General features: G+C 43.0%; 2 protein-coding genes across 2 annotated transcripts in view; one reads left to right on the top strand and one right to left on the bottom strand.

Annotated features, from left to right (window-relative positions):
* The window catches only part of LOC131265957 (autophagy-related protein 13 homolog), a 41,470-nt gene extending 39,881 nt beyond the window's left edge, over nucleotides 1-1,589 (bottom strand). Inside the window, exon 1 of the mRNA XM_058268270.1 lies at nucleotides 1,337-1,589. Within this exon, the coding sequence (XP_058124253.1) occupies nucleotides 1,337-1,486 (150 nt within the window). The 5' untranslated portion in view covers nucleotides 1,487-1,589. The remainder of the gene's footprint in view (nucleotides 1-1,336) is intronic.
* Nucleotides 1,590-2,681: 1,092 nt separating this feature from the next.
* Nucleotides 2,682-22,446, top strand: part of LOC131264732 (uncharacterized) — a 95,404-nt gene continuing 75,639 nt past the window's right edge. The window contains exon 1 of the mRNA XM_058267002.1: nucleotides 2,682-3,872. Within this exon, the coding sequence (XP_058122985.1) occupies nucleotides 2,682-3,872 (1,191 nt within the window). The remainder of the gene's footprint in view (nucleotides 3,873-22,446) is intronic.

The raw sequence follows: 22,446 nt of genomic DNA, 5'->3' as shown, positions 1-22,446 counted from the left end.
TGAATGAGTAAAACGAAAAATAGTGAAAACTATGTCAAAGTTCCAGAAGTATTTTAGAGATGTAAACATAACCAAGTTTCGGTAAACAATGCACAAATAAAATGAGCGGAATCGACTGTTGGAGCTGCTAAGCTGTCAACAAGAAATTTTTACAATCATCAAATTAAGTTTTAGTTTCATTATTTCAGAGATATTGACGAGATTTGCTGAAAGAAAATCAGTGTTGTTCACCGAGCGATTTTGGAAAATGTGGTTTGGCTTTGATTGATTTATGTGCATTTGGGTGTCTGGAACTGGCACATTATCATAGAAATGTAAAATAAGAATTTCGTTAAGATACTAGACTAACGTTTAAGGCCTTTCATTCACATTTAACAAGATAATCAAGCGCACCCGTAAATCCGTACCAACAAAGAAATTGGTAATAAAATCAATCGCTAGGAGAGACTAGCTCCTTTGCCGGAAATAACCTATGATAAAATCTACGAGACATATTAATTTGACACATTTACTAAAACTTGCTGTATATGATGTCTGGGAAAATATGGGAGCAGTCGAAACTGACTTTCGAGACTACGATGGCGAATAAATACGATGATGCTAATCCGATCACCAACACCGATATTACGTTAAAGGGACTTTTGTTTGGGTGTTCCCCTGCGTGTTCAGCTTGAGGTGTAACCATATCCCCAACGAATCGGGCTCTTCATTACTTATTTAACATTCTAATGTAATGAATATTACTGCGCTAATTAATGCGCTCGTTGTGGTGCGTCGAACACATCGGGGACAAACGGACCAAATGTCCTCGTTGTTCCATGTGATCAAACCTGCGCCCATTAACCTACATTTGCGAGGAAAGTTTTTGCTTCCTGCAATGCAAAGGCAAAAGGACTAGGAGCGCAACTTGGTGGATGATGGATCCAAAAGGTTACACCTTTTGTTGTTCGGTCCCATATGCTCGCAGTATCTCCAGTCGGTATTGTTCTTCGCTGATTTATGATCGATCGATGTGTTGTCAATGCCACTGGCTCAAGCGGTGACGTAATGCATTCATCGATTGATAGGCACCTGTTACATCGGAACTGAAAGGTTTCTTATTTTTCTGAAACGGGCTTTCCGAGGATCGTGAGCAGGAAGAGCTTAGAGCATTTGATGAACGAAGAAATCTTTGATGAGGCATGCAACTTCCCGAGTGCATGATCGCAACATTCAAGACGCTGCATTGCTTATCAACATGTGGCCCTACTTACTTACAGCCTTCCTGTTGCTCGTAAGATGGCGATAGAAGAACAAAGAAATAATATACAATGTCCCTGAGTAGCAGTTTACTCACCCAATCCGTTGTCGTTGAGTTGGGATTACTTTCGGTGGACATTTTCTCGCCCAGCCGTGACTGAACAATGATTTGTGCGGATTTCATTGCCAGCTGGCGAATGTACTTCTCCAGGTTGCTCCGATCTTGCGAACTGCACTGGCTCGCCATTGCGTTGGGGTTGCGGTATTTCTTTCGCCACAAACTCTTGCACTGCTCACTTCAACAAGAAACTTATCGACCTCGGGAAGAGCACTGATAACGATTTCGCCAATATTTTAACCTTCACAATCTCGAAACAAAACAAACGCGATTTCACTGACGCATCAGAATGCTAGTTCACTAAACGCACGGCAAATGACGAGTTCCATCGTGGAACAACGATACACTTTCGAACGGGCGCGCTATTGCACAGCGTATTCAACTGCAAGATGCCTTTTTCACGACCGAAAACTGTGGGAAATTGTGAAAAATTCACGAGTTGCTTTACAAACAATACCAATCCTGTCGAACACATTACACAAGACGCTAGAGTTGGCAGTAGTGTTGGCAGAATCGGGACTCGGAAGATCCGAAGATTCGATCCCTAGACGGATTCTAAAGATTCGAATCCCATCTAAACAGAATTTTAAGATTTGGATCCATTTGACGGATTCTAAGATTTGATTCGAATAGGATTCGAATCAGATTTGATTGGTTTGGGACTCGATTTGATTCAGACTTGAACCGAATCTAATTCAACTGCATGTGTAATGAGTTTTTGTGTGGTTATTGCAAGGCAACGAAAAATAGAAGATTTGTTTTTAATAGATTAATACAGTAGGAATAAAGTGCAACACGCTTCTCAAGGTGTCAGTTTTGAGCCTACCGGATTGGGATTTGTATTTGAGGCACGAGTCCTTGACCAGATGCGGTTCGATAAATTCGCCTCCCGAAAGGAATCTCCACCACTAGATTTGATTTGAGCTCCGAGCTGTCAAAGCTAAATACCAGCGGCATCAACAAGCTTCAAAAGCCTTGGTCACATTTTAAAACGGCGGAATTATTCAGTTTTTTAATAACTTTTCGGTAATTAAGGGGATATAAATAATTGGCTCCGCAAAAGCCGGGTCTTTTTGAGGCAAAAACTTGATGAAAGTGTAGACGCGTAGTTTAGAATGTAAGCATACCTTGTCTATACTCACCTTGTAAAAGAAGTTGTCAGAAATGTCAGAAATAAACGTCACTTCGAGTGGATCCGCCATAGACGTCGGACATACCGTGTGCCTTGTGAAACTGAAGTCTTCCGTGTGCCGTGTGAAAAGTAGAAATAAAGTCCAGTTTCTACATCTCAGAAGTGGGATTTACCACAAAAACACCCTCAAAGATGCCAACAAAAGAAGAAATGGTATGTGCGTTGGAACATGCACAAGTCGAGGTTCCCCCTACCGCCACCATTAGCCAAATTAAGCGGCTTTACGAACATGCGGTGTTAAAAAGTGAGGTTAAAACGCCGGATCAAACACGTGTTCCTGATGACGTGAGCCCATCGAGCGAAGGAAGTACTGTCCCCGCATCGGAAGAAGATCTAGCGGTACTGCGACACAAATTAGAGTCTCTCGAGTTACGGCAGAAAATCGCCAACCTAGAGGCCAAACTTGGTGCATTTTCGTTGCCGTCGTCGTCGCATTCACCTCCGCTTCCATTGTCGCAACCACCACCACCGCCGTCGTCGCTGCCACCTCCATTGCCGTTGCTACAATCGCCACCTGCACTGCTGCCGCCGCAACCAGCCTCATCGCCGCCTTCGTCCAGAGCACCCAACCTGGAGGAATTTGTTGGTTCCTTCAGTGGTGATGACGGTGAGGACGTTGAACGATGGGTGAGAGACCTAGAGAATACGTTCTTGCTACACCAATTAGACGACATAGGGAAACTATTCTGTATGCGTCGGCTGCTAACCGGCACAGCCGCTCTACTCGCCAAATCTACTAATGCTGCATGCTACAACGACCTAAAGGCCGAATTAGTAGAAACCTTTAAGGTCACCATCTACATTGAGGAGATCTACAGGAAGTTGCGAGCTCGGCGACTGAAGAGAAGCGAGACTACCACGCGCTATCTGCTGGATATGCTCCACATCGCCGGCAACTCAATCGCAGAGGAGGAACTCGTGATCATAATATTAGACGGAATTGGAGATCCAATTAACACCGCTGCAATGCGCTTTGCAGCAAAATCGGTCGTACAGCTGAAAGCCCTCCTGAAGGATTACGAAAAACTACGCCCCGACGTTACTCGTGCACCCGTAACGTCAACCATCTCTGCCCGACCGACCTCATCCGGAACAAAAGAACGCAGCGCCAACAATGATTCCCTGCGCTGCTATAACTGTAGGCAGTTTGGGCATCACCAACCAGCCTGCCCATTCCCGCTACGCCCAACCGGAGGCTGCTTCAACTGCCATCAGACGGGTCACCAATATAAGCAATGCCGAAACAAAGCCGTCGTAACATCAGCTGCAACCGATCGTCACTTCAAAGAACCAGATGGATGGATTGTCAACGAAAGGCAAGACGTAAGTGTGAACTTTTTGATCGATGGACGGCCCAGTGACCCACCGGTTTTTATGTGCGCCCTCTTCGATACAGGAAGCCCAGTCAGCTTTATAGCCGCAGATATGGTTCCAAAAAAATTCTTAGCGCCACCGACTCCATCCGGATTCCGGGGCCTCGGAAACACCTTATTATCTTCACTCGGGCAAATTAAATGTAGAATCAGATTTTGTAACGATACTGAAGAACATACGTTCACTATCTTGCCCAAGGAAAGTATCGCTTGGCCTATCGTTGCCGGTCGTGACTTATTAACAAAATTTAACATATATCTGAGTAAGGCTCCTCGTCCAGTTAACACCACTGCTGAAAGTAATACGTTATTAAGCGACCAAGGTATACAGGAAGAAGCCTTTAGCGAAATTTGTGCGATTAATGCTTATGACGATGAATTGGAGTTGTGCTTAGGAGAAAGTCTTTCAGGAACTGAGCATAGCGCTGTCTTATCAGCAATTAATAACAATTATGTAGAGTTCCCACTCGAGGACATCGACCCGCCGAACCACCAAATGAAGATTCGTCTTACTCACGACGCCCCCTTGTTCACAAAGCCCCGGCGGTTATCTTACGGGGAGCGAAACCAAGTACGCGAAATTGTTAATGACCTTCTGGCAAAAGGCATAATACGACCAAGCAATTCACCTTATGCGTCGGCTCTCGTTCTAGTTAGGAAGAAAAACGGGGAAATTAGAATGTGTGTAGACTATAGGCCACTGAATAAGATCTCAATTAGGGACAACTATCCACTGCCGCTTATCGAAACGTGCCTTGAACATCTGAGCAACAAACGATTTTTCACATTACTCGACCTGAAAAGTGGATTCCATCAAGTCCAAATGCATGAAGATTCAGTTCCATATACATCTTTCGTAACACCCGATGGCCAATATGAATATCTCAAGATGCCCTTTGGGCTCAAGAATGCCCCTTCCGAGTTCCAACGATTTATGAATGCCATATTGCGAGAATTTATTGAGGCTGAAAAGTTGGTAGTATATTTGGACGATATAATTATAGCAACCGCCGACTTTGACGCGCACCTGGAAATTTTAAGCGCTGTTTTAAAGAAACTACGTCAAAGCGGACTCGAACTTCGCCTTGACAAATGTAGATTTGCCTACCAAGAACTAGACTACCTTGGGTATAAAGCAAATTCTTCCGGTATCCGTCCAAGCGATAAACACGTAAAAGCCATACAAAATTATCCGATTCCTAAAAGCACAAAACAGCTGCGAAGGTGCTTAGGCCTCTTCTCATATTTTCGACGGTTCGTTCCCTCGTTCTCGTGCATAGCGAAGCCACTTACAGATCTTCTTAAGAACGATAGTCCCTTTATTTTTGACGCTGCTTGTGAGGAGGCATTGGAGACATTGCGTGAAAAGCTAACACAGTCCCCGGTCCTATGCCTTTTCGATCCTAAACGCGAGACGATCTTGCATTGTGATGCAAGTTCCACCGGATTTGGTGCGGTCCTATTGCAAAGGCAAGATGATGGGAAACTGCACCCTATAGCCTTTTTTTCCAAAACCACATCTAAAGACGAAGCTAAGTTGCATAGTTATGAACTTGAAACCTTGGCAGTCATATATGCTTTAAAGCGGTTCCATGTTTATGTACATGGCATTCCGATAAAAATAGTTACGGACTGCAACTCATTAGTCGCAACACTTAAGAACAGTAACACTTCGGCCAAAATTGCGCGTTGGTCGTTGTTTTTGGAGAATTACGACTATGAGATACAATATCGGCCGGGTGCCGCCATGGCCCATGTTGATGCCCTGAGTCGGACGGAGGCTGTGGCAGCCATAAGCGAAGTTGATATAGACTTTCAACTGCACGTAGCCCAAATGCGTGACCCTGTTGTTGAAGCCTTAAAGAACAAACTAGAGTCGGAGGAGGTTAGTGATTACAAACTACAGGATAATCTGGTATATAGAAGGGTTACTCCTGACCGGCTTCAACTATATGTCCCACGCGAGATGGTAAATAATGTTGTCCGACATACACACGAAAAAATAGGACATTTGGCAGTCGACAAAACCTTTGATAAAATCAGGGAGCACTATTGGTTCCCTCACATGCGGCAGACCATTGAGGACTACATTAAAAACTGCCTCAAGTGTATCGTACATTCGGCACCAAGTCGAAAAATTAATCGTAATTTGTTCAGTATCCCTAAGGTAGCATTGCCATTTCATACGTTACACATTGACCACTTGGGCCCTTTGCCCTCACTTCGTTCCAAAAAGAAGCACATTCTGGTAGTCATAGACGCCTTCACTAAGTTTACGAAGTTGTATCCAACTTCTTCCACCAATTCTGCCGAAGCATGCGCCTTCCTAAACCAGTATATGGCTTACTACAGCCGGCCCAGAAGAATTATTAGTGATCGAGGCCCATGTTTTACGTCTAACGATTTTGAATTTTTTTTGAAAAATAACGGTATTATTCATGTTCTTAACGCTACTGCATCTCCCCAAGCAAATGGACAAGTCGAGAGGGTTAATCGCGTTTTGTGCCCAATGTTGGGCAAACTTTCCGACCCAATCGATCAAGCCGATTGGTTTACGCACCTACGTTCCGCTGAGTATGCCCTAAACAATACGGTACATGCAACAACCGGGTTCCCTCCTTCCGTCCTTCTGTATGGGATTGAACAACGTGGACCATGTGTTGACGAGCTGACTGAGTTCTTAGACGAGAAAAACGGCGACAACAGTAGGGACTTGAAGTCTATCCGATCTGTGGCTTCCGAGAACATCGCGCAATCGCAGCTTACCAATGAGAAATACTTTTATAAGAATCATAAACCAGCTCCTGAATTCGAAGAAGGCGATTATGTAGCAATACGGCACGTAGATACTAGTTCGGGACTGAATACGAAATTAGCAGCCAAATACAGGGGACCCTACATAATTCATAAGAAACTCCCTAATGATCGCTATGTCATCAGAGATGTACCGGGATGTCAAATAACTCAAATACCATACGATGGAGTCCTAGAGGTAGACAAACTGAAGAGATGGATAAATCCGGATGATATATTAGAGTAAAATCATGTTTCGGGGCCAGTAAATTGTGGTCAATTTAAGGTAGTCAGGATTGGCCGAGCTGTAGACGCGTAGTTTAGAATGTAAGCATACCTTGTCTATACTCACCTTGTAAAAGAAGTTGTCAGAAATGTCAGAAATAAACGTCACTTCGAGTGGATCCGCCATAGACGTCGGACATACCGTGTGCCTTGTGAAACTGAAGTCTTCCGTGTGCCGTGTGAAAAGTAGAAATAAAGTCCAGTTTCTACAAAAGTATTATTTAACCATTCGGTAATTGATCAAGTTTACCGTTTCGATGACCGTTGGCAAAGGTGTCTAGAAAAAGCTATATACGACGGAAGTGGTTTAGAAAAACATAACCAAGTTAGCTAGAGCAAAAGTACGCGGGAAAGTATAATGACCTCGGATTAAACTCGCGTACAAGTCTCCAGCAGCTTGTGTACAATGCTTGATTTAAATAGTTTTCAGCACAAAGTCAACGTAATAATGTGAATGACTAGCAAAATTTCACACAAAAATAAAATTTTCCTTATCTGAAAAAATTACATGAAGAATAGGAAGCTCTCATTTGGAACAATTATTGCTAGCCCTTGGTTATTTAATATTTTATCGCGGTAACGCACTAATGACTGATGGTAGAGTCTGGTTAATGTTTCATTCTAGTTATTTTACGGAGTCTTTGACCAACTGGGTCTTCGACAAATTTTGGCCTCAACTTCTTTTTTAAACTTTTAATTGTATACTTTGCCGTGATGCAAGCTTGTCGATTTCATGGTTTTAACTACATTTTTTTTCTTTTTCTTTATGTTGCTGCTGTGATTTGCGAACCTGGTTTAGTTTACCCTTTCGATGTTCGAGTTGTTCGTTGTACGCAGATGCTAGTAATGCTCATCGTTCTGTTAATCTGTGAAGTCTGTGCAATATTACGACATTGAAGTTATATTTATGGTGTAGGTTTATGTTACTAAATATACCAACAGAAACTTTGTTGTTTGTTCTTAAATATGATCCTAAACAAGTGTTGTTATACCTATCAAAGGTAAGCTCAAAATAATACCTAGAAAGTGCTTCCTCCATTCACATGCCTGGTCAAACATGAAGTAACAGCCGTAAAGACGTTTTTTTATCTGTAGCAGATGAATGCACTATGTGGACAAATCAACGGGATTGCAATCCTATCGAGCGACAAGGTTTAATCGGGCAGCAAACAATAGACCTGGGCAGCGGAACAAGTTTCTGGTGGTGCTTCCTCCATGCGTTTCGCTCAAAGAAATCGCTTGTGGTGGTCCGGACCGTCCTCGCCGGATCCGTGCCGTGCCAGCAAGATCGATGGGCGCACTTCATCCAAATCAACGCAGTAAATCTTCCCAAAACGAGAAAGCAGAAGAAAAAAGCACAATCGTTGCGACGTCTATTAACGCGCACACCCGCATGGCGCACGAGCCAAGTGATTTTTTGGCAAGCGGACACGATTCCGCTTTCATAAATATGCTAATCGTTCACGCGCGTTCTGGCCGGACCGGAACGAGTTAGATGCTGGGGGTGGGCTGTATTTGGCCATCGGGCCGGCATGGAAATTTACTGCCCGGTCGCCGGCCGAGCGAGCTTGACTTAATAAAATTCGCCCAATATTTTATATCGGCCACCAGCGGCACCGGGCCCAGAAGGCACACATTGCACCAGCAAACGCAACGCACAAATTATTGCCCATGAATCATGCCCTGCCGCTATCGGCGACGAAATGGCACGACGTCGGTGGCAGGGAGTGGCCGTAGATCGTGTGGCAGACGGGTGATTGCGTGGGCCAGTGTTTGAGCCCGCCGGGATCGCGCACCCCTTTATCGCGGATCGTAATTTTCACAAATTAACAGAAAAGGCTTACACGATAGGAATCGTGTCGCTCGGATGTCAACTCATCGGTGCAATAGCGCGGCTGAGCAAAAGTGCAGTTCCGTGGGAAATGCATTTTTCCGATCGCTCCTGTCAGAAGTGCGAAATTTCAGTCTAGTTTATGTAAATCCACGTTGATCAAATAGTTTAAAAAATTGTGTTTCATTTTTTTACCTTAGGGATCTTGAGTTTAAACATCTCTTGTGTAACAATGATGATATATGCTACATAGTTTTACGTCTTTCCCTGTTTTAACTCTGGCCGTTCAGTACACATACACGAAAAATCCAATAGCTCATTTTCAAAAAAGTACATCTTCATCATGTTGAAGCATTCTTCAGAAGCATAATGGAGCTTTGCTTGCAATATTCCTTCGTTTGAGTATGATTTTAATAATTTTATCAAGTCGGTTCTACCGAAATAAATGAATAAATGAAAATTCGTTTCGATAAAAAAAACTTCTTGCGAAGATAAACATATTATTCCACAGAAATAGAGCGTGTTCCAGCAGCTTAGGAAACATATTGACGGTCTTGCGGCTTTCCAGCGGAGAAAAAACTGTGAATGTTAAGTTGGATCTTTTATGGCTTTCAAAATTTATTACTACTTTGTTTAGTAATTGGGTTCAGAATTATTGAAATATATTCTATGCTCAACAATTAAAAACATTAGAGCTTTAGAACATTACCGAATCTGTGTGGTTTCTTCTGAGATGCTGGCACCGATCACTGGGGCTAATTACTGGGGCTTTAATTACCGTTTGGGTTTTCTTAGCTATTTGTCCAGTTAGTGCGACTGTACAATCGTAAGACCAGTATAAATAAAGTCATTTTTCCATCCCTGAAAACGTCTTCTAATCGCACTGTTTGCTGCCGGAAAATGATTTCCAATTGGAGCTTGAACCTTTCGTCGTAAGTGAAAGGTTACTTTAAAAAATCAACATCAAGTGAATTTGGGGAACATAGAGTGTTGTGCAACATCCAACTTGCTTAATCCTGGATGAAACATTGTTGTTATGCCTCTGGTAGTTTCAATAACAAAGCTGTCAGATTTGGTGAACGAATAAATGAAATCCTGCTCTAGATGATGTTCTCCAAAAAAGTTGCTTGCGTTCTTGATTTATTGTGAGTGTGTAGACACCACTTGAGCTCCTTCTTTGGATCATCAGAAAACATTTACACACATTACTAACTAAATAATTTGAAGAATTTTCATTCAACGTATGACTCGTTTATGAATGGCAAAAGGGTTGTTAATGATCACATTGAAAGAGCACGCAAAGTGTTCTATACTTCGGATGACAACCAGATCATCGTTTGTACGGTTTTATTTAATGGACAGAATTTGAAACACGTAATACCGTTTCCGGAGAGGAGGCTATCTAGAATAAAATTCAACAAAAAGATAAAAGAACGATTCGTTCGTGCTCCGTAACGTGGAATACCGTACGCTGTAACGTGACACCTTCCCGTTGAGGAAAAACAGAGGGAGGGCCGATGTAACGGTTGGCGCCGGTGGTGTCCACCATAAAATCTGGCGTTACCCGGCAAGGTGTGACATAATTTTCGGCTCGTCATAAAATATGCCTTGATTAAATTTTGTTTACCCATCGGTCGCGCGCGGTCGGTTACGATGTGCGTGAGGTTAGCCGTTGTTTGGGCCCTCTTTTGCCGTGTTTTTTTCCCTCGCGACGCATCTCATCTTCCGATCGCGCATTTCCGATCCGGCGTGACCTGAGGTCGTAGAAGAAAATGAAATGAGATGTTGAGAATATCTCGCGGGGTTAAAAGAAAACGCCCCGGTGGATCAAACGGTGCGATCACCGATCGAATTGGAGTAATTGGAGCTCGAACGCTCCGACACCACCCTGAGCGAGCCAGGTGTCGCGATCGGAGTCGGAATCGGTTGGCGAGTGCGTGCCGGCGGAGGGTTTTGTATTTTTCTTCTCTTCTTCTATTTTATCTAGCTTTGGCTCGGTCTTCGGACGTGTGGGATCCGACCGCCCACGACAAAACACCCCGTGCGCCCACCGCCTCGGAGCGAGCGAAAGAGATCAGACAGCGCGCGGCTGATCCTCGGAGTTGATCCCGGCGGTTTTTGCTCCCGCAGTGATCTTCATCGTGCGCCGCCGGCGGAGGATGGCGAGCAGCTGCAGACATCGATGTCAACCAGTGCGGACGCTTCGGAACGCCAGGGAAAAGTATACAAATGTGCCGATCCGGCTTGAACTGAAGCCAGTCGTCAGCGGTGCGTGATCGTGATCGGTTCGCGTGTTCGTGTCCTGCACCAACGTTCAGTGTCTCGTTGTGGTGATTGTGCTTCCCTTAGTGCGTGACTGTGTGTGCCTGGTGAAATGTGATTAGAATCGAAAAGTGACACAGTGCAAGAGGGGTTGTGCTAATAGTCATCGCCTGCAGATTGATTTTGCAAGCAAGTGCACAGCGCACCGGCTTCGTCTGTAAACTAGCGGGCTCCACATCTGCTGCTCTCATCAGCTGACGGAGTTAGGAGGAAAATTCCACTTCAAAACCGCAGATTTGATTGAATTCGCAGATCGGCACAATTCCACGCCACGGCTCGTAAATCTCATTAACATTCCGCAAAGTGCTGCATCGACCGGAAGGTTCATTCTTTGACTAGGAGTTCCAAGAAGTGAAGCTAAAGCCGACTCGTCGTTACGCCTCATCCAGTTACCACTGAAAGGGAACAACCGTTTGCTTTTGACCAAAAGAAAATCAAAGTAGTTCTCGTTTACCGTTTGGTGGAATGTCAATAATTAAAACAGTTTTCATCGAAAATTGTAAGCGCTAGAGGTTTTTAGTTCTCTTTGAGAAGATAACACAACTCCAGAAATTGTAACGCGCGGTCCAAAACAATTTCCCCAAACCGAGAGTAGAATCGTTTTACTTTCCTATGTTTTCGCCTTACGGGAAAACTTTCCTTTAAGTGAACGTCCCGTTTAGTTCTAAAACGATCCATTTCGGATGAATTTCCATTCGGTTTCGCGAAAGGTTGGTTTTGTTGTTTTGGAGCAGTGGTAGAAAAAAGTTGAAAACGAAAATCCAGCAATCCATCCCGCCCCGGGAAATGGCTTCCGACGAAGAAGGATCGCGAAGACGAACCGGGATGCTGCAGCCATTTAACTGCCGCCGGTTGGCGGTCATCATTTTTGCCGGTGTTGTTTTATCGATAGTCGGTAAGTACACGATGAGATGGCGATTTTTCGAGACGCTCGACCGCTCGAGGGGTTTTCCCTTGCACGGCGCGATGCAGTGAAAATTGACTATTAGTGCACCATTATCGTTTACGTCGACGGGGCAGAAACGGTGGGAACTATTAGGAACGGGGTGGGGGGAGATTTTTCTTTCGAACAAAATGCAGCTGCTGGCGGCGATATGGTGGTTGTGAGCTCGTTTTTCCTCGATGTGCTCGTAAATTCCGTGCAGCAGCAGCAGCAGCGGCGCAGAGAAAGTAATTATCTCGTGTCGTTGGTCAGAGTTCGTGGGGTGAAGTGGTGAAGAGTGGGTGGGAAAAAGAGTGATGAAGGTGGGACAGGAAAAGCGAACGAGTTCGGGAGGAGTGTTGTGGTGGACGCCCTGTGGCCACGTTTTCTCACTTGTTTGCTCTTAAGGAACCTAATTAAAGCATCCCGCTTTTGTGCTTCGGTAGGGAAAATGGGAAAAAGGGAAAATTCTTCAGCCAAGAGCGTGGTGCCAATTACAACAAAAACATCGAGAGCAAAATGTAGTAACGAACTGAAACGGTTTATTGAGCTTCCATTACGATCTCGGCGGGCGAGTTGATTGACATTTACGTGCGTCCAATGGAATGGTGAGGTGTGATGGCTGTGGAAAACTCCACCTCTTCGGCTCGGTCATTAATCGAAGTTTCAATTATGTTAATTGGAATCGTAAGCTGACTAGCAGGAAGCCGGTAGGGAATACGGTTGGAATGTGCTCGAAGGTCCTTTCGACACCTGTTGGTCGTTTCTTTGGGTTTTCCGTTTCGATAGAAAGGAATATAAAATTTATTCCTGTACTTATTGGAGACGAGCGTCGACTCACAATCGCTTTCGGCGTGCTGCAGCCGAAGGACTCGTAAATGATTTTTAATTTGTACTTCGCTTTTCATTGACGTTAAAATTCATGATGTTCGATTATTTTAAACACCTTTCTGCGCCCAACGAGGGGCAGAAAATTCGAGCACGCTCCACGCTGTGTGCCACGTCGGGCTGGGCAGAAGTGGCAGCGTTCGATTGCAGTCATAAAATGTTCTCAGCTCCCTAACAGTACGTCGTGCAGCACGACGACCGGAGAGACAAAATCAAATCATCTGATGAAAACCGCTCCAACAATGGACGAACAAATTGCCCTACTCGTGCAACATTAGCCGCTTTTCGATCTCTGCGTAGTAGGAAAAAAAAGCTGAAGAAGAAAATGTTCCTCTAAAGTAAACGTCCCCTCAACCGCGCGTACCTCGTGTGTTTGCCTTCCGATCGGTATCTTCTCTATACAGTAACAATAATGGTTAATTTTGTAAAATGCTTTTCCAACGTTCCGGTTGTACCCGATGCGACCTTTTCCGAAATGGAGCGCGTGGTTTTTGCTTGTTCCGTGTAGATTCTGTCGGTTCCCCGACTCGGGGACCAAATGACCGATACTTGTCCCGAGAGCGCTGGTAAGTGGTCGGCTCTGACGTTTACTTTAAAGAAACCTTTTTTTTCTATTGCTGTGACACTACAACTGAGTAGAGTTTTTTCAAACCTTTAAAGCACCATGTGGCATTTGAACAAAAACACCATTATGTCATAACAATTATTTACATTATCACAGTTTTTGGGGACGTATTCAAAACTGATAAGTAATGAAATGATTGCTGCGCATTCTATTTTAATTTTACTATTATGAAATATTTGTCGTTCTTACAGTTATCATTTACATAGTACAGTTTACTTAAATTAAACAGGGTTCACAAGTAGTTTTCCTCTGTGATTATGATTAGTTTGTTTTACCGTTGTGATTTGTAATTTTTAAAAAAATTTTAATTTTTAAAAGTTTCTTCTATGCTTTTTCGGATATTATTTTGATTCTAAGGTTAACTTTTCAACCTTGATTTCATTTTGTTTTTTCCACTTTCAAAATGTATCTTTTATTTTAAAAGTTGCATCGTATAGTAGTTTTTTCTCGCGATATATTTTCTAATATGTGTTATTATCACAAACATGTCATGCGTATTTCGCAATAATAGATGCTTTTAACAATTTTAAAATTATCAAAAGCGATGCTTTTATGTTTTTCATTTTTGTATACGTAGAGTTGCAATAATTGTGGAAAAGACTTTATAGCTAAAAAAAGAGGCTAAATATTTAACCATTAAAATAAAAACGAAGTCATAATAATAAAGATAGCACATTCTAAATTCATTCTTACGCGCCTGTAAGGGTTTATGGCTCACTTGCTGCCGGTTGTACATTGGGCTATTTTCCTTGGAAAAATCGAACGATCAGAACTAGCAAGGATCCGACGATCGTTCTTTCCTTGTTGGGTGCCGTCCATTATGTGTCATCGCTACTCAACGGAGGGAAGAAAACTCCAGAAAAGCCCTACTTTCCGGCCTCGCCACGCGGTAGAAAGTCATTTTTCATCGATGGACCCGCTCTGAGTGGCGTGTGCAAGGATGAAATTTTCGATCCTCTTTACATTTTCTTTTCCACCTCCGCCCACTCATGTACTTTATCGGTTAGGTGAGTGCACTTCTTGGAACTAGGGGAGACGGAAAATCGGCTCGAGTGGTTGATGGCTCGCAAAGCCGTAGGAAATGATACTGAGAAAAGCTTGCGACAAGAATTCAATATATTATATTGGCCCCACAGGGAAGGGGAGGGAGAGGAAGCAATGTCCGATGAAAAACCACTCCCCCACCGACCGGTATCCCCGACCTTTTGTCCACCGATCGGGAAACGATAATATTTTCTTTAGGTCAACCGTTCAATGGTCCGGTGGCTTGCCATTGGACACTACCACAAACGGAGGGTCATCGCTTGCGTGTGGAAAGGGATTGCTGGTAGGAAAAAGAAGTTTTTCCAAGAACGTAAGGATGCCGGCGCTGTAGTATGACCATATTTTCCTTCCCTCAGGCAGTAGTTTTATTACACTACAGCCGAAGTGGAAATGAAAATACACGAAGAAAAAGCAGAAGGGCATAAAATGTATCGCATGTCTTGGGAATTCATACGACCGTAAGATGTGTGTCCTAATATTTAAACAACTAAACAAAGGGACCGTGAAGCAACGGAATTTAAACGATTACCCACACCGGGCAATCATACGGTGTAATTGCTGACGCAAGGAAACAACCCTGCGTGGGGGAGGGTGGAACAGATAAGAAAAGGGAAATAAACTTTAACAAATTGGCAGTTAAGGTAATCGGGAAGTCGGAGCGTTTACTTGGGGGATTTTCGCAGCCGAAAGTGAAAATCTCGCAAATGATGAAGATACATTGCGGACCATTAAACTGAGCGTCCAACAAGGGCGCCGTCCGGATATGGGTGTTCGTTGGTTTTTCCGTTTTGCCTCCGAGAATTAAAGGTTGGCCAGCCAGCCCGACCTGGAAGATCCTGGCGATTCGACAAATCTTAATTCCTTCGGTCAGCAGCGTGGCAACGGTAGAGTCTGCCGCTTTTCATTCGAGGCACACGGCTCAGTTTACGGCCGCTCAAGTTGAAGTTTTATCTCTTCGGTGGTAATTTATGAGGCACCATTTTGTTTTCGAGAGCTAACACGCACAAACACCTGGGATTTCTTCTACACCTTCTTCGGGGGATTTTTTCCTCTCTTCTCGAGTTTTCGGCGGATTTTTTGTTTTGGTAGTTTAAGCTTTTTATATGTTGAAAACACATCGCGGGGCCGGCACTGCCGGTCTAAGGTTTACTGCAAATTGGAAATGAAAATTACTTAAAAGAAGAAAAACAAACCCAACACACTCACATACACCGAGAATGGAAATGCCCTTTGGCGTTGGGCCATGGCTGCAATTGATGAAGATATATTAAAGTGGTTTGGGGGTCATTTATTTTGCGTGTTTTTATTTTCAAATTAAAATTATCTCCAGCTTAGAGTATAATTTTTCATAACGACACTCGTTTATCAATGGTCTGTGCTGACCAGGAGTGGAATGTGAATTTATTTTTAATGTTATTTCATTTGCTTCTGTGCGCACGATCAGGTTTATGGGAGCTATGCTCCTAACAGATCCTTTTGCTTTGAAGTTTCTTACTAAATAAGCAGTAAATTATAATTTTCTACAAAATATCATATCTCTTCATTTGCATTATAGATATTCATTAAAGAACTTGAATGATTCCCACACACCAAGCCATATATGTACCTTTATGCATTAAAACTCATTCTTGAATTGTGGAATATCATTATTTTATACTGGGTTTGATGAAGATCATTAAAACTAATTAATAAACTAGATAACATTTGCATTCACACGAAAAAAGGAAGCGTTGATAGAACAACTAGCTCAATTGTTTGTTATGTGCAAATTATTTGTTCGTGTAATTTATGAATGAGTTTGATATCCTTATAATAAATAAAATCAAGAGGCCAAGGCATAAAATATTCGTAAGAAAAACTTTATCAAAAATCTCAAGAATGATGAGAAAAATTATAAATTGAATTTAATTTAAAGGCTTACTCAAATCAATACATTTGAGTATTATGATATAAGTGGTTTGGCATTCTTCAATCAATTAGGATTTTTTATTCCTTCTTTTACTTATATTATTTGATTTGCAGTTTATGTTTGGACATAGTTTTCAGGAAAACTTCAACTCTTTTTACTAGTTTGAGGTTGTAGTTTTCCATGATTGGAATTTCCTCGAACGTTAACATGACTAGTATTGCAAATAGTACCTAATACTTAAAAAAAATTATTGCCACAGTGTAAAAGTTCATACCGACTAACTTAATTGACCTCGTAAGAAAGCAGAGCAAGGCTTGAAGAAAACTCTTCCTAGCTCTTCTTCCCCTTCTACCATCGGAAATGGAAGCAAAAACGACCGGTTGAAACTAAAATGAAATACATGCTCTACGGCGTGATAAATAGTAACCGGTACGGTTGTTGGCAACCCGGGCCGGATTTCCGGACGGCATGGAAAACTTGAAGCGCTTGCTTTAGTTGCTTTTCCAGGGGTCAAACAATAAAAAATAGCAACTCGGTAAACCCGAGAAGGAACCGTGTATATGTGGCCTAGCAACAAACCCTTGTGCAGCTCAATTCCCGTTGTTTTCCACTGTGCGGACAGCCCGAGTGGACCGAAGGTTCCTGTATGGGGGAAACTCATTAGGATGCATTTTCATCTACTAACCCAACCCCATCGGGTGGCAATTAAATGTGGTTTTAATTTACATATAATAAATAGGGGTTTATCCGCTGAAAAATGGTGTTCCTCTTCGGGCAAACGGGCAAGCCGGTGGAAAGCTTGGTCCGGTGTTTTCCGGCCGCTAAACAACTCCGTTCCTCTCGACCGAGCGTTAGCACAATATGTTGGTTTATGAAGCGATGTGCAGAAGATGGGCTGCCATCGTGGCAGGAAGCTAGAAAAACAAGGTAGAACCGTAGCATGAGGTGAAAATGATGGCCACCATCAGCGGGTGTGCGGTGGAAAAAGCCACCGCAACCGGAAACAAACTACAACAGACGGATGCTTCTTTGTTGTTGACGTTGTCCGGTCGGAGGCCGGAAAGACTCAAGAGTCACGGAAAACGCCTTCCAGACAGGCGACTGCGAATAAGCAGCGTCCGTTTTTGTTTTCCCTCGTACTCTGGCAGTTGATCCTCCGGCGGGCGTTCGTTCCTCGGCATAAGCCATAAACGGTTCGCCTCGACGGAAGTGCAAGCAACGAATGGTACACTGAAAGCTTCCCCCCCCCCCCCCCCACCAACAAAGTACGTAGTTCGCGGCGGACAAAAAACCCGAGCCCGGACGAAACTTCATCCAGAGTTGATTCTCCATTTATGTGATTCTTCATTCCATTTTCCGCGGTTTTAGCCACGGCCGGGAAAGATGATGCTCGAGGGACACTCTCGGCCGACGGCTCGTTGCGTTCAACTATCTGTTGTTTTTTGTTAAGTCATGTCTCAGTTTTCCTTTTTGACAGTTCCAATTTTTTCTTTTTACTTGCCATTCGGGCCTCCTTTTCCCCGGAGCCTTCTCTCTTTCGTCATCGAAGCGTGCGGTAATATTTCGGTTACTTTCATTCAGCCCGCTAACACGGACGCCAAAGGTCGGCCAGGAGAGGGCAATTAAAAGCGATCTTTCTGGTCTATGAAGGCTTATGACTTATTCATGTCCTACCTTCGCCGCGTGACCACCCGGTACCTCAATTAGTAAAACTACTGGGCAAGCTTTCCGGGCTCGTGAACGGTTGTTTCACATGTAAAACTTGTTTTTCCGGGCCAGAATAGACCCGCGACGGGTGCCGGAAGGAAGTAAGGATGACCGGGTAGCGATGGTTAGGAGAACATGAAATCTAGCTGAACAATTTTCCATCCTTCTGGATGGCATACCTGCATGGGCAACGCGTGGAAAACTGCTGGCGCTGGTGGGGGAAGAAAAGCTTTTGTTCGCCGGTCGTGCTTAAAACGGGATCATTTATGAGGATTAAAAACAAAACCCCCGGTACGGAAGTCGCCGTGCAGCAAGCGGCCGACGGTGAGGGATTGTTGTATGTTTCTAAGTGGAGAAAAACGAAAAGGAAATCCTTCCACTCCGACAAAGCTGACAGCCGAAATACAAACATGCCTTCCTCGCCTACAGCTCCGTGCTCGTGTTCGGAGCGCGTATCGCAAACGGTGAATGGTGGAAAATTGCTAGATTATGCAGCCGCGAGTGTGGAACCACTGGTTGGGACGAGTACTGCGAGGAAACAAGACAAAATCGGTGGAAAACCCTCGGAACGTCACTAAAATCGGAAGCACTTGCGTTTCGTGTCGTAGAATCAGTTAAAAGGGAGAGATGGAAAAAGGGCCGAAATTAATAATTCGTTCAGAGCAAGCTTTTCAGTTTTGTCACAATGCTGAATTTATGCAACCGCTGCGTCCTTTCGTATCATTTCCCCCGCCCTGATCGACAGGTTGACGCTGGAGTCCTTCGTACGTGATGGTAGTTTTACACACTCTTACCGTTCATTACTTTGCCAAACGGGAAGCAATTCGGGTAGGTTAATTGAGCATGTAAAGCGGATTTTTTTTCACTCCTGCAGGAGTTTGTTACATTGCGTGTTTTGTGTGTAAAGTCGGCGAACAAAAATTTTTGTTCCATTTGACAAGTATCGTAATACTATGACACTTTGGTTTTTTTGGTGGTTTGCTGGCATTACTGGTGTATGTTATTATTAAAATGTATTGGAGTTGCTATGTTGGTAGTATTTTTTTGTCTGAAAAGTGCATACTGAGAATAACTTATAAAATTGCCACAAAACCTTCACATTCACAGTGATGATGATAGTATTTATTTCAACCAATCAATTGCCTTATGACCTCAAATAAAAGGACCTATCTCTGGGAACAATAGATTGTTGTTATGTTATACTATTCATAAAGTTTGAGTTAGTAAATACTATATTCAATTGCTCATAATACAAAATGTGTGTGATTTATTACCCCCCCATTATGTTAAAGCCAAATCAAATCAAAGAACATGTCTTCAACATCTATGCTTTTAATATGCCGCACATTGAGGTGCTCTGCAAATACTATATTTATCACATCACATTATGAGCCTAAAACAAATTGTTAAAAATCATTCGTAAACAAAATCTGAAGGTTTGATCTTCTCGTAAATGAACAAAATTGTATCGAATCATCAAAACTTACAAAAATAGTTTGCAAACCTTGATTGATTCTGATATGATTCTAATCCAAGCATGCTAGGATTTTCAAAATATGACTATGAATCAACTGGTTACTAATACACAGAAAACAGATCTCCGATACTGTACATTTTATGTAGTTTTGCTTACTATTGCTTATTTATTTATTTATATATTATTAAATAAATTTTTTTTGTGTGATTATCATTTATTGAAAAACCTTCATGTTTATAGAATAATTATACTAGTTTGTGACAATTATCAATGTTGTGTACACTGAGAGTTATTTTAGTCTTTCATTGGCTATTTATTATTGAGGGTCACGCTTATTCACCATAAAGGAAAAATCGCATTTTAATATCCCCATTTCCGAAGACGGAGCAAATAATCATCAACAAAGACCAATACCACCTACCAGTCAAAACCCAATTTGTTTGCTGGTCAAAAGACACACGATCGATTGCTCTCGTGTCAAAGCAGCAAGTGGAGTCTTGTACGGTACGGTAGAGAAAAAGATACACTAAAAGAAAAAAACTGCCTTCCGCAAGGCAAAGAAACAATAATGCCTGCACTAAAGCATTAGTGGCAGTAGCAAAAGCCACACCAGCAGCAGCAGCAACATAAACAACATGACAGGGAGTGAAAGAGCAGAACGAAAGGAGAGAAGAAAAAAACTGACGGCAAACAAATCACGAACGCTGGTAAGATGATCGTCAACTTCCCGTGCACCCCGTCTCGTCTGTAATGCCACCCACACTTACTTACACCCACCCCATAGGGCAGCATAAAAGTCACGAGTCCGCTCCGATCTGCCACAGTTCGGTGGCAAATGGACGTAGCTGCATCGGGGGAAAGGGCGCAAAGAAAAGGACAGGGAAGCAAAAACGGTGAGATAAAAGAAATACATTGCTAGAAATGCGACGCGTTCGATTGTCAGTCAGTCAGCCGGTCCCGAAAACCGTGAGCATTTGTTTGCCTTGGTGCCTGCCGGTGCCGATGTTGCTGCTCACGCTGCCCATGCTGCTGCCCATGCTGCTGCTGGTCGTGGCCGGTGTTTGGGGTTGCGTGGGAGTGCGTGCATGGGGCGCCGTTTGGGATGCTGCGCACCGAAAGTAATCCGTACGCTTCCCTGCCGTCGCGACACGCAGCGTGAAATTATGCTGCGCCCGACAGCATACCGACCACTGATAGTGACGATGCTATGCCTCCCCCGGTGCGAGCTAATGTGCGGTAGGGGCTAATAAAAATCGCGCCACCAAACGTGTCACACTCCATCCCCCCTCCCCCTGGTCGCGACAACTATTGCAACCGGGCCGAAATATGTATCGAGTTTTTTTTCCTGTTTCTCTGGCGCTGGTGGCGCTCGCTGCGGGGCGGTTCGCCCGAAATGATATGCCCATTTTGGTACGCGAGGAGTAAAAGGTGTAGGATTGTTGAAGTAGGAACAAGGCGAACGAGGGAGGCCCACTCTATTGCTCACCCACAGTGACACTAGGACAGGACACCATTACGCCGTTGGGGGTTTGCAGTGGAAATGAAAAGAGATGCACCATGGCGACCATGGAATCCGAAATGAGTTTTCACGTACGTGTGCGTTCGTGCCTCGGTTGGTGCGATTTTTCGTCTGTATATTTGGGTATTGGGGCCCACAAAAAAAAAATAATAATAAATGAAAAGGAAAAACAAACCGGCGCTTTCAGCAACCCCGTCGATTCTATTGGCTTTTGGCTGCGAACGAGATAGCAAAAGTCAACTGGTGGTTTCTTGTTGGATTCGTTCGAATTTTGGCCTTTCCAACTGTTGGCAAACAGGTCGTTTTTAGTATAGCGCAGTTTCAAGGTTGGGAAAGAAGGGAAGAAAATGTTTTGCAAAAAGTGGTTTGATAAATTTGTTGATGAACTATTATTTAGTTTATGGTGAGATCAATATATATAATGTCATATATATATCATATGATGAATAATCATATGTATCATATGTTGTCAAATCAAAACATGTTTTGTTCCTTTGTAACACACACATAATTTCACTCTAACTTCATTGTCACATTTTCTGAATCGTATGTCCCAGGAGTATTTACATGTTTGCAGTTATCATCCAAATCACTTATTAAATCAATTTGGATTCCAGAAAATATTAAAATAATCTTACTTATCTTTTCTCGATTGAAAGGGAATTTTAACGGGCATGTTTACGTTTAGCTGATGAACCTAATAGAAATAATTTGTTTTAAGTATAATTTAGACAAACATATTCTGTTTGAAAACAAAAAAATTAAAAACGTTTAATGTTGGATTTCAATTGTTGGTTCCAAGAAGGGAAGACTTATTCCAATCACCTCACATCCCATAAAATTGCCGTTATTTATTCTGCTTTAATTAATTTGTAGCAATAAAACTATCAATCAGCATGAGTTAAGCAATAAAGTTTTTGTGCAATGCAGTCGAGTATTTATTTTGAAGCTTCTAAATGCTTTTTTAAAATAAATCTAATTTAGCTAATCACTCAAACGCACTAAGAATCAATAATGCATATTATATCTAGTCCCTATTATCTTCCTGACTCTCACTAACGTATGTATGATAAATATGTTTTCTTCCTTATTTTTCTTCCCACTTCTGCATGAAATCCCGCGTGCCCGAATTGATCTAGTGATATGTGGCACGAGAAGGTGTCGGGAAAATAAAACACACTCAACCCCAAACAATTTATTAC

Source organism: Anopheles coustani, chromosome 2 (genome assembly GCF_943734705.1).
Source record: "Anopheles coustani chromosome 2, idAnoCousDA_361_x.2, whole genome shotgun sequence".
Lineage (NCBI taxonomy): Eukaryota > Metazoa > Arthropoda > Insecta > Diptera > Culicidae > Anopheles > Anopheles coustani.
Note: the sequence above shows the minus strand (reverse complement) of the source record. Positions and strands in the feature narration are given on the sequence as shown.